This window comes from Spermophilus citellus (genome assembly GCF_964194105.1).
Source record: "Spermophilus citellus genome assembly, chromosome: 7".
Taxonomy (NCBI): domain Eukaryota; kingdom Metazoa; phylum Chordata; class Mammalia; order Rodentia; family Sciuridae; genus Spermophilus; species Spermophilus citellus.
Genome location: NC_138188.1, coordinates 154371837 through 154391531, shown reverse-complemented (window position 1 = coordinate 154391531; position 19695 = coordinate 154371837). Strand labels below are relative to the sequence as shown.

Sequence of the window (19695 nt, the reverse complement as noted above, 5' to 3'; positions counted from 1 at the left end):
GGAGAACTGAAAGCTCTCAAAAAGAGAGTTAACCATAGTCCATCAAAGGGGATTCAGAATCAAACAACAGTGAGCTCTGGTTAAAAAAACAAAGCAGAGGCTGCCAAACTGTCTCAATTCCTGGTACCCTCAGTGTCTTGATAGTTTTTCACGGTGCATCTAGACAAACACACACTCAACAATGACAAGCTTGACTTTTACATTTCCTAACTACCAAGATCCAAACAATAAATAATTTTGTTCTATTAATTAAGAAGTAGTTTGAAAAAATTACGGTACACATAAATTGAAAGAAAAAATATTTTTATTTCATTCTTAAGTAACCACAATTATTTGCTGATGGGGTGTGTGTGTGCTTGTTGGGCACGTTGCTGTTTTTCTAACCTTGAAATCTGTTTGGGTACAGCTACCTTCATTTCCTGTTCCATGTTGACTTTTGCTTAATCCTTGTTTTTGTCAAGTACACACTGAAAACTCAGCTTTCTGAAGCTGTGACATTATTGAACAGAAAGTAACTATTTTGAACTTGAACTAGTAGTTTGCCTGGTCAAGAATTGCTCATTTCCTTCAACATACGAAAATTTCAAGGCAAACGGTAAGTTTCTTCCAGCATTCTGGATGCTTCAGGTGCCTAGTTTGGGAACTGGAAATCCATATCTCATCTTGTCCAACAAGAAAACGATCCTCTGGCTGACTCTCCAACCAACTTCTCCCTCCATTCCACGGCTACGGTTTGGATGTGGTTAAATTGTGTCCTCCACAGTTTCATGGGTTGGAAGGCTTGTCTTCAGTGTGTTGATGTGGGAGGCAACGGAGTTTCCAAATAGGGTCTAGTGCATGTGATTAGGTCATTCAGGGCTGTGCCTTCAAAAGGAATTGATATAGTTCTTATGGGACTCTGGTTAGTTACTCATCTTTCTGATACTGTAACAAATACTTGAGATAAATCAACTTTCCTCTTTACAGAGGAAAAGGCTTCTTGGCTCACAGTTTTGCAGGTTTCTATTCATGAACAATTTAGCCCTGTGGCTTTGGATCTGTGGCAGCTCAGTACCCCGTGGCAGGAGCACCTGGCAGAGGAAGCTCATTCACTTCATGACAGCCAGGAAGCAAAGAGGGAAAGAGAAGGACACCAGGGTCCCATGATTTCTTCAAGGGAACGCCCCCCCCCCATCCAGACCTAAAATCTACCACTAGTCCCCACCTCTCACAGGTTTCCACCACCTCCCCATAGCACCGTGGTCTGGGAACGTAGCCTTTAAAACAAGGGCTTTGGGGGAATATTCCAGAGACAAACTACAGCAGTTATCTTGAGAAGGTTGTTACAAAAGAGCAAGAGTGGCCTCTCCTTGTGGTCTGACTTCCTGTCTCACCACATGAGTGCTCTCTTACCTACATTCCCATGACCATGCCATCTGCCATAATGGGATGAAGTCAGGACGACCTTGTGAGAGCCTGTGCCATGCTGTTCAGATTTCAGCCTCTAATGTGTAAGCTAAATAAACCTCTTTTCCTTATAAGTTGTCCAGCTTCAAATATTTTCTTATAGCAATGGAAAAATGTATAATACACAGACTCTCTGGCCTTTTTGTGTTCCTTGACCACTGTGATTATGTTCCCATCTCAGGGCTTTTGTACTTGCTATAGCTTCTACTTGGAAAGTTCTTTCTCTATGGGTTGCCATGGATTTCCTCCCTAACTCAGTCAGGTTGTCTGTCATTCCCTGTCCCACCCCAGTTACCCTCACACCCTTTATTCATCTTCAGAGTGTTCATAGTGACCTGTCATTCTGTCAGTCTTTCTGCCCCTTAGGAGGTAGTTTGCCCAAAACAAACCTCTCTGAAAATACAGTGACTTTTGAATGTAGCAGTTGAGGGTTACTTCAATAGTAACAAAGCAAAGTGACAGTTTGATGTAAATAAAATGGTTAAGCACAAAGGGAAGCAAACTGGATAGGAAAGATTAAGAAAGTAAAGAAAAATGGGGCTGGGGATGTGGCTTAAGCGGTAGCGCGCTGGCCTGGCATGCGTGCGCCCGGGTTCGATCCTCAGCACCACATACCAACAAAGATGTTGTGTCCGCCGAGAACTAAAAAATAAATCTCTCTCTCTCTCTCTCTCTCTCTCTCTCTCTCTCTCTCTCTCCTCTCTCACTCTCTCAAAAAAAATTAAAAAAAATAAAAAAAATTAAAAAAAAAAGAAAGTAAAGAAAATAATCCAAATGCATGAAATTGTTACACATTCAACAAGCCAGGCATACGGAAGGGAGAATGGAAATGGGAGGTGATGGCAACATTGTCCAATTGATGCTCAGTTACTTCTGCAGACTGCAAATCCAAATTGCTCCCCACTGTGTGAAGGAACATCTCCAGATCCAGGTGGGAAGAACTTCAAAGTCAAATGGCAGAGACTCCCGCATACCAGGGAGGTGGAATTTATGACCATGTTTTGCAATCCACTACATCATACTTTTCTGATTGATTTTAGGTACTATTCTTTATCATTTATTGAAGCCCTATAATATCCTCCAGATTTATCCATGTTTTCAAATTTCCTGCCACATTTGAAAACATGAATAAAACTGGAGGGATATTATAGGACTTCAATAAATGATAAAGTTTATATTTATCATTTATTGAAATAGTTCATCATTTATTAAATGAGTTTATAATTTATTAACAGAGTAGAGCTCATGTTAGGTGTTCTTACTACATGTACACACCCCTTAAAAAACACCCCTGAAGGGACACACAGAAATTTTGGGAGGTGATGGATATGTCTGTTGTCCTGATTGTAGTAATAACTTCGTGGTGCATGCACGTGTAGACACTCATCAAATCACGCCCAGTAAATATGTGCAGCTTATTGCATATCATTTATATCTTAATAAAGGTGTTTGGGAATAAAAATAAAAGTTCCTATATCCATGCGCATGTCTTTATTTTGTTTTGATTACACTTTTCACAGAAAAGTTGGAAAAAGAGTGATTCTGAATATTCTCACACAGAACCATCTAGTATTCACATATTCCATGATTAGGTAGTACATTTGTTAAAACTAAGGAACCCGCCTTACCATGTTACTCTTAACTCAATTCCGGACTTGATTTGCATTTCCCTTACAGTCCTTTCTGCTCCAGTGTCCAGTCCAGGTACCACAGGGCATTTGCCATGTGTCTCCAGTCTCATCTGGTCTTTAATTTTTCTGTCCTTCCTTGTTTATAATGACCTTGACTGTCTTTTTTTTTTTTTTCTTTCTTTCTTCTGATACTAGGGATCGACCCCAGGGTCTGAGTCAAATCCCCAGTCCTTTTTATTTTTTTTATTAGAGACAGGGTCCACTAAGTTGCTCAGGGCCTCGCTTAGTTGCTGAGGCTGGCTTTGAAATTGCAATCCTCCTGCTTAAGCCTCCCAAGCTGCTGGGATTACAGGCATGCATCACCACGACCAGCTGACCTTGACAGTCTTTTAAAAAGAGTACTGGTCATGCCTTTTTTTTTAAGAGTGTGCCTCAATTTAGGTTTGTCTGATGTTTTTCACATGATTAGGCTGGAGTTATGGATTTGGGGGAGGACATACAGAAGTGAAGGATGTTGTGTTCCATAACATCAGAGATATATAGTAGCAGCATGACTCATCATCATTAGCAGTATGATTTGAATGTATCTCTGTGTTCATCAGCTTTCCACTGCTGTGAAAAAAAATAACCTAAGATATACTGCCTGAGGAGGAAAGAGTCATGTGGCTTACAGTTTCAAAGATTTTAGTTCATGGTCAGCCAGCTCTATGGCTTTGGGTCTTTTTGAAGCAGAACATCATGGTGGGGAGTGGATGGTAGAGCAAAGATGCTCACCTCATGGTGGTTCTGAAGCAAAGAAAGACAGAGGAGGGATCAGCTCCTAATATCCCCTGCAAGGTCACGCCCTCAGTGACCTAAATTTCTTCCATTAGGCCTCACTTCCCAAAAGTTCCACCACCTTCCAATAGCACAACAGGCTGGCGAACAAAACTTCAACATGTGGCCTTTGGAAGACATTTCAGATCCAAATCATAAGGAACAAGTATTATTTCTTTGTTGGCAGAAAATTCTCTTCTGATAAATTAATTTGAAAATATTGCTATTCAAACTTTTAATATTTCTAATGATTAAGGTGTCAGCCGAGTCTACATAATAATGTTGAAAGTTAACATTTGATATTTTAACCTCTAAGTTGGCTACATGTTTCTGTTCAGGCCCTCAACTCAACATCCTAGTGTTCCTGAGTAGTCAGTCAGTCCAGTCTGAGTTCTCGGTCATCAACATAATACGTATTTATTGAGGAGATAGCCCTTTCAGGCATTGTTCCAGAAGGATCTGTGTGTACCATTTTAAAATCTATTTTTGAAAATTGAGGCATGTCCCCAAATTTAAAACTATAACACGTGGGATGATGGTTGGAATTCAGGCAGATTGATGTCAACCTTCAGAAGCTCGTTTTCTTCTTTGTCTCATTCCCTCCTCTCCCCACATTTAAAGCCACAGTGATAAGCCAGGTGCAGTGGTGCTTGCCTGTGATCTCAGTTACTTAGGAGACTAAGGCAGGAAGATCACAAGTTTGAGGCCAGCTCATCAAGACCCTAGCAACTTACCAACTTAGACCCTCTCTCAAAATAAAATTTAAAGGACTGGGAATGTGATTCAGTGGTAAAGCACCACTGAGTTTAATCCCTAGTCTAAATGAATGAATGAATGAATGAATAAAACCACACACACTAACTAAAACACAGTACTAAACATTCATTTGGGGGGTTGTGATCTTCAAGAGTCCTCTTTTAAAATGTAAAAAGTAATTTTGCTTGCATCCAGAGATGATAAAAAAGTGTAAAAATATTTTTGAATAGGCTTCAAACTGTTACTCTTCCCCAACACCCTACGGTGAATTTATCAAGTTTCCTTATTTTCTGATGACTACCTGAGAACACTTTTACCAGGGAACAGGTGATGGAGTATAGCGAAGGAAGACAGGACCTAGCATAGGGATCCAGGAAGTCCTGAGAGAGACAGCTCACTTATTGCTATTTTATTTCATATTGAAGAAGGGAATATTTTTTACTCTTTTTATTTTATTTTTTTGTGGTGCTGGGGTTTGAACCCAGAGCCTTGTGCATGCAAGGCAAACACTCTACCAACTGAGCTATATCCCCAGCCTTACTCTTAATTGATTCAGTGAAGGAAAAAGATAGACAATGCTTTTTCTTTTTCTATTTTTCACTATAATTTTAGAAGGAAGCCCCTAATAATCTAATCATAGTTACACTAATGTAATGTGTCCATTGCTCAAGTCACTCATTTATTGCATGGCCTTGTGACAGTTATGTCATCTTGGATTCTTGGTTAACTTATTTATTTGCATGGAATGTATTAGGTATGTCATAGCCTCAATGATATAATATACAATAAGTCCTTTATGATATAAATAAAAATATATGATATAATATATAATAAGTCCTTGGTGGGTAAATACTGAGTTACACTTTCTGGAGTATATTATGATTAGCTATATAAAGCAATGTACATAGCAGATGTTGGCAGATATTTATACTTTGTTGACCTAAATTTGGGAGAATAAGATGCTTATTTCTCTTTTCCAGCCTGTGGATGTTGTGTTCTTCACTGGGATTTATAGCAACTGCCTTTGAAACAATACATTATATTTCTTTTTGCTAAACAAGCAGATAATTAAACCGTCTTGATTTCAGAAAATGTTACACTAAAACATTTATCAGTAATGAGATTAGAATTTGTACCAGAATAGAGAAAGGAATTCCATGCTTTTGCTCTCTAAAATGTGATTGTATTAATAAGCTTTGATTCAAATTAAAAAATGCAGGATAAAACTACAAAAATAACTTCGTCTAGTGAATTAAAACTCTCTTATTCTGAGGATTTATGATTAACACAGTATATTATGAACTTTATGTAGATTTTCATTGAACTTCTTCTTTTGCTCCTTTCCAGAACTTAAATTTAACCTTGTCAGATTGAAATGGGTAAGAAATGAACACACACACTTAACGGGTGTAAATGAGAAGGAAGGTCTCTGGAGATGATCTTCACTAGTGGCTAATAAAGGTTGGTCACTTCCTTTCCTAATTCACCATAGTCCTGGGGTCAGTTCAAAAGCTTCCAGACTCAAACCTGCATTGTGAGCCTTTTGACAGCATTCCAATAAATCAACTTGCTATTTTAGAATCGACTGACATTAACCTAGCTCAAGACTTAGGTCTATGCATTCATTCACATTCATATCTATATAGACATTTATTTATTCAACAGTTATTGAACCCTATGATGTGCCCTGTGATGTGCATTTTATATAGTGGGAATGGAGCCTTGACCTTTGTTTTGTGTCATTAGACACATTAGTGCATATTTTGGTGAAGGAGTTTGATAAAGAATATTCCATATCACCAATAGGTGAAAAGGGAAGCAAAGGAAAATAAAAAGTAAGAGAATAGACAGAGGGGTGAACACGAAGAGCCCATATGAAGTGAGACACTTGAGGTTTGTCCAAAGAGTTTCAGAGAGAATGTTTCTGAGGAGGATGCCAGCTTAGAAGGTCCTAGGAGCTGTAATGCTCAATGTTCAACAGGCCAGAACAGACTTGAGGACAAACAATGCAGGTATTTTGTATGGAAAGCTAAATCACTATCTGAAGGTTGGTTGATGAAGTCTGTATCTGAACAAGGGGTTAGTGACCTGGCACCAGTGACTTAGGGTATTGGCCTGAGTCAGTTGAGCATCCATCTATACTTCTGATCCATTACCTGACATCAGGTATGTCTCTGGCAAAGGATGGGATAGGCACTGCCAACTTCCATTTCTTTAATTTGGTGCTAGATGAGTCCTGGTTCCACTTAGAAACTGGAAAATCCTGGCAAGTTCCGTACTCCATCTAATTCTTTGTAAAGCAAACCAGCCCCAAGAGATAGTAATTTGCCCCAGGCCCACAGAGATGGAAACTGAATTCAGCTTTTGCCTGTGTCCTGCGCCTTCCTGCTGCCTCTTTGGGTGGGCTCACACTGGCAGAAAACAAATTTTGTGGCAGCCAATTAACCAGAGAGGAGGACTAGTGTGACCATTAGTTAGAAGTCTGTCTTTATTACTAAGTGTTGCCCTTTATAGTCTGAACTTGGAACATTTCTCAATATCGCTACATTTTTTTTTTCAAATGCGCTGGGGTGTCTCCCTCTGTCTGACTTCCCCCGTATGACATTGGCACTTCCACAGGTGCATTTCCTAGTCTTCCTAGGCCTAGGGTCAGAGGCAATACCATGTGTTTTTTCTCTAGCAGGTCACAAACAGCCACATCCTCAGGAGCTTACAACACACTTGCTTACAAAAAACAAGATGGTATTTTTTCACACTAGAAGACAGGACAGAGAATTCCAGGAACTACTGTCCTAATAATTATGATTTATTTAGATAGTACCCAAGTTTTGATGAGGTTGTATTATACAAAATACACTTGCCAATTTTTACTTATGCATTTTCCTTTATTTCAGCATATTTAATGCAGTACACAAGTCAATAATGGTTTGCAAAAACACACTTTATTCCTGTCAAAGCAGTTTTACAAACATTGCATCATTTGCTGTGCAGGCAGGACTGGGTATGGCTGGCTTTACTATCTTCATTTGAATGAGGGAAACTTAGATGCTGCCCACTGAAGGTTTTCACATAAGTTACTTCATTTGATCCTCCCCGTTCATCTTACACAGCAGAAAGAGCGCGCACATTCCCATCAGTCTGGGCAAGAGTGGGGTGGAGGTTGATCAAGGCGATTTCCTGCTAGACAAGCCTGTCTGGTTCTGGTGGGGACAGACGATAGGGTCGGAGTTAGGGGCACATCCCTGGGCCCTAGTTCCCGAGGAAGGATTTCCCAGCAGCAAGCCCGCCTGGCATCTAACCCGGGAAAATCCACCCTGGCCAACCCGCGGGACCCCCAACAGGCAAAGTATAGAATCCCAGTGCGCGCGAGGCAAGTGCTTTAAGCGACATCTTTAGGGCGCCCTCAAGTCAAGAGCTGAACTCGTGCTGCTGGGACGCGCAGGGGCAGGTGTCGCAGCGGTCCCGAAGGACCTGGGAGGTCTTTCTGTTAGGCAACAGGAGAGCGCCGCCCGGGACCAAAGGAGGGCCCCAGTAGGCCGGGGTGTCGTGGCCTGCGGGCCTGCCTCCAGCCCCAAGCCAGCCCCCTGCGACCTCAGGTACCAGCGAACCCGGGCTCCGGATAACAGCCTGCCCGGCCCCTTAGCGAGCCCCGCCCCTCAGCAAGCCCCTCCCACCGACCCGGCTCTCCCCCCCTTACCACGCCCCTTCCGCTGAGCTCCCATTGCAGGCCCCGCCTCTTCCGCTAGCCCCGCCCCGTCCCTCTCACGTGTGGGTTCGGGAGCGTGTGTGTTTTCTGCGGGAGTCCTCTCGCCTGGAGGCCTGCGGTGCGTGGTTTCCGTCGCACCGGTACCGTCTCGGCCATGGGGGTCTCTAAGAGGAAGGCCTCAGGCGGCCAGGGCGGTGCAGCTTCCGCTGCGGGAGCAGCCAAGCGGGCCCGCACTGAAGAGCTCACGGGCGTGCAGTTCAAGACTCAGCTGAGGGATCCGCAGGGCGCGGGGCCGGGTGAGTGCCGGGCGGCAGGCCCCGGGCAGCGAGCACGTGCTTGCGAGGTGGCCTTCCTGCCACTGTCTAGACACGGCCAGACACAGCCTGCCGTTTCTGCGGGTCCCTGAGGGTCAGAGCCAAGCTTCTGGTTTTTGAAGGACACTGAGACTCCTGTGAGTGTGCGTCCAGGGTCCCCGGCGGGCCAGAGCAGCTGCAGGACTGAGTGCTGCATTTCATTGCCCTGGGCTGTCAGCGACAACAATGGCGCCGCCTCACTTGGTTTGACAGTTTCTTGCTGTTGCTCATTTCCCTTGCCTGGGCACAACCATCAGCCAACTCTAAAATCTCCTTGTTGCAATTATCAGGAAAGTAAATCAAGCATCCTCATTCACACACAGAAAATGTTTATAGGGTTTCTACTTGGTTCAGGCCAGTTCAGTAAGACAGTTTGGTATTTCCTTGGGCCGTTAGCACCATTTTCAATGGCTGTGATCCTTCAACACTTAGGATGACCTGATAACACATGTGCAAGCTATGAGAAACCACCACAACTACTTGTCAGTTGCCAGGATTGGGCCAGTGACTGAGATGGAGCACATTCTGTAACTTAATCTTACTGTTTGTAAAGTGTAACCACAGTTAACAACTACTTGCAATTCTTTAGAAAGTATGGAGGTTAGGAAGAAAGAAACACAATTGAATGTGTTGCCAAGTGGAAACAGTGGTGGTATTTCTTCCACATTAAAGAAATTACTAAATCTATGGTCAGTATATCCTCAACTTCTAATTTTTTCTCCTATGGATTCTGTTTTTAAACTTTTGATGCCTGCCAGGAACACATACTAATACATTTCACTCATTTAGACTTTCAGTTTTTATTAGGGTCTAGTGTTTGTTAGGGTTGAGATAAAATGTTGGTGAAAAAAAAATCTGCCATAGGCCTTGCCATTGTGGGTCTTACAGTCAAGTGAGAAAGCAGATAATCAATAAAATCTCATATATATAATTCCAAAGGAGCCATGCATGGTGTCTGAGGGTACCTAACGGCCTTGGAACTAATTTGTGAGATGGAAGAAGATTCCTCCAAGGACATGGCTTCTCAAAAGGGCTATAGAAGGGGACAGAAACAAGAGCCCTTCTGGCACAAGATGTGTGTAGCTACTATATCCATATTTTATTGTCTCTGGCTCAGAGAGTACCATGTCATTAATGAGCTGCATCAATTGAGCAGGTGTCAGAAGACAACTGGATTGACAGGTGATGGTTGTAAAGGAAGTAGTTGAAAGATACTACAAAGCTGAAAGTCAGTGGGTGAAAGCATGAATCCCTTGTGCAAAACTGCTTTAGATTTATGTTTGAATCTAGTCTCTTCCTTTGATTCTCTCCTCCCCCTTTTGATATGCTTTCAGCTTCCTCTGAGAGAATTTCTGGAAGATCAAGGAAGTAGAATTGATGGATGCATATTGGAGGATTTTCTTTCCATATAGGCTTGAGGGACAATTTCTATTTATACTTCTTTCGAATGGTACAGGAAAAAGCTGCAGGTGATTGGTAAAGGGTGCTCAGTGGATCATCAGGGATGATCCTAGATCAAGAAGGGTTCTGCTTCAAGCCAGTTCCTTGGAAAGTTTGTGCCCCGTATTTCACTGCTGATAGAAAAGATCATATTGAAATATGAGTACACAAAAGATTAAACTTTGGAGCTCTCTATCCTCACATTGCTTCTGTGTTCTCTATACATTAAAGATAGTTCTGATCATTTGGATGTTCCTAGCCGAACCCTCCTTGTGCCTCATTCCAACCCCTGGCCTTGGCAGCTCTCCTTCTGAGTGTCCCTGGAGTCCATCAGCTCCCCTCTTTCTCCACCATCATTCTAGTCCAGGCACCTTCAGTACCTATTGGGACTGTGGCTAAAGCTGCCCAGGGTTGGTCTCTCTTTTCTCCCCTCGCTTCCGTACAGCCCTTTCTACGTGTAGGAGGTAAATGATGTTTTAGAATTTCAAATCTGATGTTGTCACTCCTCTTATGGCTTCCTTCTGTGGCCTCTCACTGTTCTTAGGATAAAATCCAGAATCATTACTGGTACCTCATCTACCCTTGCTTTCTTGTCTGCCTTCATCTCAGGCCACGCTCACTCACCTACTCATCTACTTGCCTAGCATCAGTACTCTCCAGCCTCGGGGCCTTTGCATGTCCTTATCCTGCAACACTAACTTCCAATGCATTTTTGCCATTATCAGGTTAAGTATTACTGCTTCAGGGAAAACCTTCCCAGCCCTCAACTCTAAATCATGTTCCCCAGTTATAACCTCATTATACCCTTGATTTTTGCTTCATTTCACTTAAGTATAACATGACTATTTAAGTGATTGTGGTAGGTAGTTAATAAACATTCATGGAATGAAAGTTGGTCTCTGCTACTGCATTTGTATGTACATGTGAGTAGAGGCCATTTCCAGGTTGTTCACCAGCACTTCCCAGGCACCCACTGTAATGCCCAGTCATGTGGTGGGTGCTCGGTAGATGGTAAATAGAAAGGTGAGCTCAGAGATGGCAGATGTAATAGATCAGCAATTTCAACTCTTGAATAGCCTGAACTGTCTGGAGTTTTATGTTAGAGTTTGGCAAATGATTCCTTTAAAAAGAATGAATATTACTACTGTTCTTTCTGAATATAGTAGCAGCCCTTGCTGTCTCTTGCATTCTTGCATTTTCTTAAAGGAGAGGGATAGGGCATTGTGAGCAATTCCAGATACCTGAGGATTGAGCTCATGTGACCCTTAAAGGGAATTTTTAGGGTGAATTTATAGAGAAATATGCAAGTAGGAGTCATACCTGTTGGCTTTTGAAGAGCAACAAGGTCCACTGCAGTTCCTGCTGCTGGCAGTGGCCCAGGCTCTGTACACTATATACTCCATCCCACATAAAGCAGCACAGGTCAGCTCTAGCTTTTGAAGGAAGAGCATGGTTTTGGGAGCAAGACTGCCTGGATTTGAGGTCTTGTTCTGCCACTTCTTAGTTAAGTACCCTTGGCCAGGGCCTCAGTTTTCTCATCTCTAAAATGGTTCTAGTTCATGGGGTGAAGGGTCATGGTGAAATGAAGTGACATGACATAGAACTCATAGGTTGCCATCTGTTAGGTGAGGAAATGAAAGCTAGGAGGCCCAGGTGAGAGTGCTGGCTGGAGCCAGGATTGAAACCTGTGCGTTCTGTCAGCTCACAGCTTGTTTATTCCTGTATTGCCTTCATTCATCAAGTGTTTTTGTAATGTCCATATGGATCATCTACTGGAGCAGTTGAAATAAAGTACAAGGCTTAAACTGCAATTATTTATTTTCTCACAGTCTGGACCCTGAAAGCTGAGATTGAGGTGCCAGAATGGTTGTTTCTGATGATGATTCCTCCTGGATTGTAGTCAGTTGCCTTCTTCTTGGGTCCTCCTGTGGTCATCACATGTAGAGAGAGCCTTCTGATATCTCTTACTTTTCTTACAAGGACACCAATCCTGTGGGATGAAGGCCTCAATCTCATGACCTCATTTAATCTTAATTACCTCCTGAAAGGCTCCATCTCCATATACAACCTAGTAGGAGGACCACATTATGTGAATTTGGGGGGGAAACAGTTCAGTCCATAACATTTCCAGTGGCTTCTCTGGCCGTGTAGGTAGGTCATGAGGATCACGACAGGGAAAGCGGGTTGCAGTAGTGGCTATGATTGTTTCTGAGGAGACTGTCCTCGCTGACCTTTGAACATTACTCTTATTTCAGCCTTGGAAGCATTTGTCACTGCTGCCAAGAAGCTACCACGAGAAGACAAGTATGATATCGTGGAAGGGTATATAAAGATATCTGTTGAGTGTGCAGAAGTTTTCCAGCTTCTGAGTGGAGAGAAGCGGCCTGAAAATGAAGTATGTTGTTTCTTACCTGGTTTGATGAAGAGAAAAAAAAAAGTTAATGATGTTGTGATGTTAAATTTGATGAAATAATGATATAAACATCTCAGACAGTGCCACGTTTCTACAAGAATGATGTTTCTACAGGTTTGTCTTGGTGCTATAGGAATACATTCACTAGTACCTTCATGACCTTTGAAAGCATTTTAGTTGGAATCACTAACTTATTATTAATATTTGGTGAATACTCTCAGAGGTAGGATCACAAACTCTTAATCAGAATGTACCTGACTTATTTTACTATAAGCAAAACAGCTAACCCCTGTCTCAGGACATGTGGAATTGGTATTATCTTTTGGTTCCAAAGAGGTTGAAAATTTGAGATATTTATGAATTTGTTGAAGTCTCAAGATTATTGTTACAAAGACGGAACAGAATGTCCTCAAAGTGATGAGGCCCAATCCTTTTTAGAGTTTTCTCTCTTTTTGGGAGGTAGGGTTGGGGGTGGTACCAGGGATTGAACTCAGGGGCACTCTACCACTGAGCCACATCCCCAGCCGTATTTTGTATTTTATTTAGAGAAAGGGTCTCACTGAGTAAAGCTCCTCACAGTTGCTGAGGCTGGCTTTGAACTTGCAATCCTCCGACCTCAGGCTCCCAAGCTACTGGGATTATAGGCATGCACCACTGCACCCAGCTAGAGTTGTTTTTTTTCATGTAATTGTAAGCAAGCCATTTTGTATTTCCAGTCCAGAACCTGGGTCTTTGCAGGTGATCCTGATAAACTGCTACCTTTGCCATCTTTGGCTCAGGATCTGAGGAGGCCTGACCCTGCACATTGAAGGTTTCAACCCTGCAAGTTATTCTGGCTAAGACAAGAGGAGCATGTATGTATAATAGGAAAAGAGATGAGATGATTCATAAGTGTTGTAATTTCTTCTTTGCAGATGCTGTTAATATTTCAAGTTTTTGAGGCCATATTATTGCGGACAGCGAGTGATCTTTCACATTTTCACATAGTGGGCACCAACATTGTGAAAAAGCTAATGAACAACCATATGAAGCTCATCTGTGAGTCCCTGTATGCCTCAGGTTATCGGTAAGTTGCCTATATCTGTGTGGCAACTAGCCTTTGGGTTTGGTCTGTGTTCAGCTCCCAATGAGTGCATTTGATCTTTACCTTGCCTCATTAAGGAGAGCTGAGCTATTTCTGAGCTGTTGAGGTGGTGCCTTTGCTCCTCCAGCCCCGCTGCCTTCCTTGCTGCCCCAGGCACAGCCCAGCATGCCTTATGTAGTCTGTTCCTTCTTCACTGACTCTTTTCCCAGGTAGTCTCAGGCTATCTCTGTCTACAGCACTTTGTGGAAATGTTACCTCAGTGGGGCCTTTGTTGACCATCCTATGTCCAGTGGCATGCCCGCTGTCCTGCCCCTTCAGCCTGCTTTAGTTTTCTGCATAATAATAAATACCTGTACAGTTGACATAATATTCCACATCTATCTCTTGACTGCCTTCCTCCACTGGAATGCAAGGTGCATGTGGGCAGGGCCTTGCCTATCTTATAAAATGTCGTTGCCTTCCCGCCTCCTAGAACAGTGTGTCGCACATAGTGGGTGTTCACTGAGCCACCAGTTTTGGATAAGTAAGCAGAAAGGCAGCCAGGTACTCACTTTTAGAGAAAGGTCCTGTGTTCCAGACATGGGCTGCAATGTGGTATCTTGGTCACATGATAGTTTACTTGAGAAATAAATTTTCACCTTTGTTTCTTTCTTTCTTTTGTTTTTTTGGTGCTGGGGATTGAACTCAGGGGCATCTTGACCACTGAGCCACCTCCCCAGCCCAATTTTGTATTTTATTTAGAGACAGGGTCTCACAGAGTTGCTTAGCACCTCGCTTTTGCTGAACTCTTTATCCTCCTGCCTCAGGCTCTAAAGCCACTGGGATTACAGGTGTGCACCACTGTGTACGGCTACATCTTTGTTTCTTAATCTAACTCATTCTCAGTTTTTTAGCTTTTGAAGTTTTTGTTATACTTGAAGAAAGGAAAGAGCACTATTCTGGTTTTGGGATAGCAAATCACACAGCCAGCTGTGTCCTTGGCTTCTTTAGGAAGTTGTCTTATGTTTCTGTTCCCTAACATGCTTGGCTTTCTGTCCCTGTGCAGGTTGGCTCGAGCCTGTCTTAACCTGATGGCTGCCATGGTGAGCCAGGGGCCTGAAGCTGCCAGAGATGTCTGCAGCCATTTTGATTTGAATAAAAAGACCTTGTACACCCTTGTGACTAAGCGGGATTCAAAGGTGAGAACCCAAGGGTTGTGCTCCACTGTGTGGCTCCCTTCTCTTTGGAGGGCTATGGTAGTTTATTTTTCCTCCTCTTGTCTCAGTCCCCAAGCACTTAAGAGAGGGGTGTCCTTTGGCAGCAGCCAGCCTCCATCTGTGAGGAAGGTAGGCCTCACCCTTGCTGATGATGGGGCTAGCTCCTTAGCAGAGCCTAAACAAATAGGACATCTCAGGAAGCTCCAGGGCTGTGGGGGAGGGGAAGTTGGCTTGGTGATGCTTTGCTTGTGGCCTGTGAGGATGACTTAGTTCTCAAGTGTCTCCTGTTCTAAGCAAATGAGATAACCTCCCAGTCCATCAAGGCTATGAGGTTTCTGAATACCCCAGTCCTCCGTTCCTGTTCTATCCACTTGGGAGAGTACCCTTGGAACTCTAAGCCAGTGACATCCTCAAAGAGGGCTCTTATTTTTCTTTAGTTAGTGACTTGTGCCTCCCAATTTTAATCTTGTTATGGGTAAGGGATGAATGTGCCTGAGAGAATGGGAGTGTGAATGCTTGGTCTTTAGGAGTTCCCCGGTAGCTCTAGCAGTGTCACTTGGTTTGGACAGGCTCTTGGGGAGAAAGCACATTGGGATTTCTGTGATACCTCCTGATGTGTTACCTGTAGTTGTGGCAGTGCCTCTTTCCATTTGCCATGTGGGCTGTCTTGCTGGTGAGGTCAGTGCTGTGCACAGCCCCGTGGGACTTTCTTCCACTTCCTGAGCAGGCAGACAAGTATCAACTCCTGTCTGCCAAGGTGAGAACCACATTAGGACAATTCTCCTCTGTAACCACATGCTAGCTTGTGCTCTCAGTTTTTCTGGGAATTCTAGCTGGATGCTATGGCATGCACCTGTAATATCAGTGGCTTGGGAAGCTGAGTCAGGAGGATCATGAGTACAGAGCCAGCTCAGCAACTTAGCGAGGCCCTAAGCATCTTAGTGAGACCCCCACCTCAAAACAAAATATAAAAAGGGCTGGGTATGTGGCTTAGTGGCTGAGCACCCCAGGGTTCAATCCCTGGTACCAAAAAAAAAAAAAAAAAAGAAAAAGAAAGAAAGAAAGAAAAAAGTTTCTGCATTGCTAGGAAATAGACTGAAGGGTTAATAATAATATCAAGTACTTTTATGGCTCTGTGGGATTGGCCTGGTGTTGAGGGTTTTACTGAAATTACAAATAAGGTATTCTCTGAGGGAAAAACATCCAGGTCTTAGTGTCTCTTGGATACTGTGCTTTATTAATATGTTGACAAATTCCATTCAGTGAGTAATGGCTTCTGACATTTAAATGCATTTCTCATAAAAAGAATGTGTGTGCTATTTGCACACCAGAGTAGATTTCTCAGTTCTTTGGTCTTGGCTGGCAGGAAGCTTGGCAGTAGTTATCCATCAGGTACCCCTCCCCTTTTCCCTGTCTCTCTTGGCCTTAGCAATCCCAGCCATCTGAGTAAAAAAGAATTAAGTAAGTACCCAGGCCACCCACCAAGACCAGATGATATGGGAAAATCAGCAAAGGCTTCCCTTCCTGAAGATGGTGCATCCAGCTGTTTCATCTCAGGGTCTCAGGGCAGGTCATTTTACCTCTTCAGGATCTCAAAAATGGGAGTTAATGTCAAGTTGAAAGTATTTTTACCCCTTGTGTAATTTTCTATATCAGGTATCTTAAGTATTTTGAATGCTGTAGGAAATGGTGTCTAGACATTTAATTTTTGTCTCAATATAAGAATCTGAGGGATATTAAAGGAACAAGGAACCCCATGTTCCAGCTTCAGCCAGCGTCATCCACCTTGCACCATTTGTTGCTCAGCCAGCTTTTCAGTTTGCTTGGCTGTACGTATTATAGCAGATGCTGACGTGAATCATAGTTCATCATGAATATTTCAGCATGTACTCTAACAGAAAAAGACATTTTAAAATACGAAACCACAGTACCATTATTGCACCTATTATCATTAATTATTTCTCATCATCATCTAAAACCCAGTTTGTCTTAGAATTTTCCTGACCATCTCAAAAATATTTTTATACTTTGCAGTTCAAATTGAGATTCAAACAATATTCACATGTTGTATTTGGTTGATGTGTTCCTCAGGTCCTTTTAAACATCTTTTGAATCTTTGCATTTCCCCTCCTTTTTGTTCAGGCCATTTAGTTATTAAAGGTGCTGGTAGCAATTTCTGTATTTTTTTTTTAAGAGAGAGTGAGAGAGGGGAGAGAGAGAGAGAGAGAGAGAGAGAATTTTTAATATTTATTTTTTAGTTCTCGGCGGACACAACATCTTTTGTTGGTATGTGGTGCTGAGGATCGAACCCGGGCTGCACGCATGCCAGGCGAGCGCGCTACCGCTTGAGCCACATCCCCAGCCCCCAATTTCTGTATTTTAACGAGTGTATTTCAACACCTGGGAGGGAATTATTAAAGTTTCCTGAAGAAAGGATCATGGGTATATTCTTTCAGCCAAGAAAAGCATTGTTGAAATCTTGTGCCAGAGAGCAGTTTTGCCAAATATGTTTTAGTCTATTTTAGTGTTTTACAGAACAAGCCCTGAAGGGTCCAGGATGTTTTCTTCCTGGAATAACAGCCCTGTGAGGTCACAGGGTAGGAATGAAGAGTAGGCACATGGCCCTCTTTCGGTGGGAGGGTAATGCCTTTGAAGAAATGCTGGGGATGGAGACCGGCCCAGGTGGCTATGTGGGGGTGTGGTGGCAGCCAGCCTGGAGTGGGCAGGTGCTGCATCGTGGGCATTTTCATCTCTTTGCTTCCTCTTCAGGGTTAGCCTCTGAGATTTTGTGTTGTCTGGGATACATAAGATGGGAGCCCTGGTTAATAAGTTCCTTTTCTTTTAGAAATTCATTGCTAGAGGGATTCACAGGAAGATCTAGTACAACTCTGCTGTGACAGAAAGCTCTAGAATGGCTGAAACTGGGACCAGCATTCCAAGGCCCTGTCTCCCAATATTGTTACTTAGTTGTCTTTGCGTCCTTTCAGCCTGACATGAAGGCTTCTTGAATCTTGTGGGGGTTTTGAACTTTGAGTTGGCAAGTGAAGGCACAGGAGCATGGATAACATCCTTAGGAAATGTAGCTCATTTGCAGCCTTGGTTATCATTGTACCTGGGCTCCATGAGGTAAAAAGGCCCACAGACAGGTCCCCAGAACAGAAAGGATCATTTGAAGCTCTCTGGAATGAATCAGCATTGGTGTAATAAGATCTTGCTGAAATGCCGTGTGCATGGACAGAGATTCAGTAAATAAAACTAATGTGCAAGGCCTTGATCCAGGTGTTGAATCCAGGTGTTGATCCACCTATTCTTTTCCCCAGCAGAAGCATATACCCAACAAAGCAAGAAGAAATTGATTAAATACTTGCATAGAAACTGAAATGATATGAAGTGTGCCCCCATGCCCTGAGCAAAAATGAAATGCAAATGCCATGGGAGCCCTGAGAAGAAGGGAGGATTTCTTTATATCAAACATAACACAGCATGTCGTTCAGTTTTTTCTTATTACCCCAATTCTGGTACTTGCTTAGCAGCTGTCTGACATTCAGAGAATTTTCCCCTTCTGTAAAATGAGGATGATAAATATTTCCACTTAAGCTTGTTAAGAGAAATAACTGAGATAATAGATATGCAGTATCTGACATGGTGACTGGCATATAGTAAGTATTCAGTAAGTGTCGTCATCATCCTCATATAACTGCTGCTGCTTCTGTTGCCACCAGGTGAGACAGAACTATTTGGAAGGCAGAGAGGACTTAATCTTCCTAGGCATTGAGGGCAATAATTCTCTATAATATTAACTTATTTCTTGTTAGTGAATTAAGGCACTTTGGAGTAATGGATGAGGGAGAAAATTTCTACTTTAAGCACACTTACCAATTCTAACAAAAGACCTGCATGGCAATGTGTCCTTGCCTGCTTGGATGTAGAACAGGCTTGATGAGATATGACTTTGCATTAATGACGCTGGGAGGGGAAACTGCTTAGCTGGTCCTACTGACTTCCTTGGAAATTCTGGCTGCCAGTCGTATCCTTTGGTGTCTGCTGCCTTAGGTGATGGCTGAGACCTGAGGGATGGAGTGAGCTGTGATCCTGGGAAGCCCATGCAGGGTTTGTAACATGAAGCATCTGTGCTTTGATTTGTGCTGATATCTAATAAAGACCAGATATCACCTTGGCTTCTCATCAAAAACAGCACCAGTCTTTCTACAATCACTAGATTTTCAGAAACATAGGTGGGTTATTTTTATTGGCAAATGGGAAAACATGGATCTTAGCAGGGTGTCTTTTGCCCTACACCAGCCTGTCCCATAAACTAAAGAAATGTACATGTTAAGTCAGGCAAGGGAATAAAACTTGTTACCCAGGCTTTTTTTTTTTTTTTTTGAAAATAGGATTTGAAAAGAGAAAGTAGAGAAGACTAAGGAGGGGGGAAAGTAAAAACAAAAACAAACAAACCCAAAACAAAATCCTGTGCTTTCCATAAAGAGTGGGAATTGGCCTTAGACATCCATCCCCTAATAACTGGGACAAGACTGGGAGGCTGGTGATGCTGAGCTGAGAAATGTGTGCATGCAGCTGCATTCCTCCTCCTGTGGCTCTGTGTGAGAGGTTCATGTGACATGTGGGTCTCTTTTGTCCTCCAGGGAGTACCTGATGTCCGGCTGGCCTACATCCAGTTCGCCCTCTCTTTCTTAATTGCTGGTGATGACAGCACTATAGGACAAGTGCTGGAGCTGAAAGGTAGGTGTTCCCTTTGTCCCTTAGGAGAGCCCATTTGTTGTGGTTCTGAAAAGCTTGCCTCAAACTGTTTCTTCCAGAAGAAGTCTGCAGCTGCCAGGTACACTGGCATAA

General features: G+C 42.9%; 1 protein-coding gene across 2 annotated transcripts in view; it reads left to right on the top strand.

Moving 5' to 3' along the window:
• The first annotated feature begins 8394 nt into the window (after positions 1–8394).
• The window catches only part of URB1 (URB1 ribosome biogenesis homolog), a 70912-nt gene continuing 59611 nt past the window's right edge, over positions 8395–19695 (top strand). For both annotated transcript variants that reach the window (XM_081300952.1, XM_081300953.1), the window contains exons 1-5: positions 8395–8651; positions 12404–12543; positions 13476–13627; positions 14691–14823; positions 19488–19584. In XM_081300952.1, the coding sequence (XP_081157078.1) occupies positions 8510–8651; positions 12404–12543; positions 13476–13627; positions 14691–14823; positions 19488–19584 (664 nt within the window). In that variant the 5' untranslated portion in view covers positions 8395–8509. The remainder of the gene's footprint in view (positions 8652–12403; positions 12544–13475; positions 13628–14690; positions 14824–19487; positions 19585–19695) is intronic.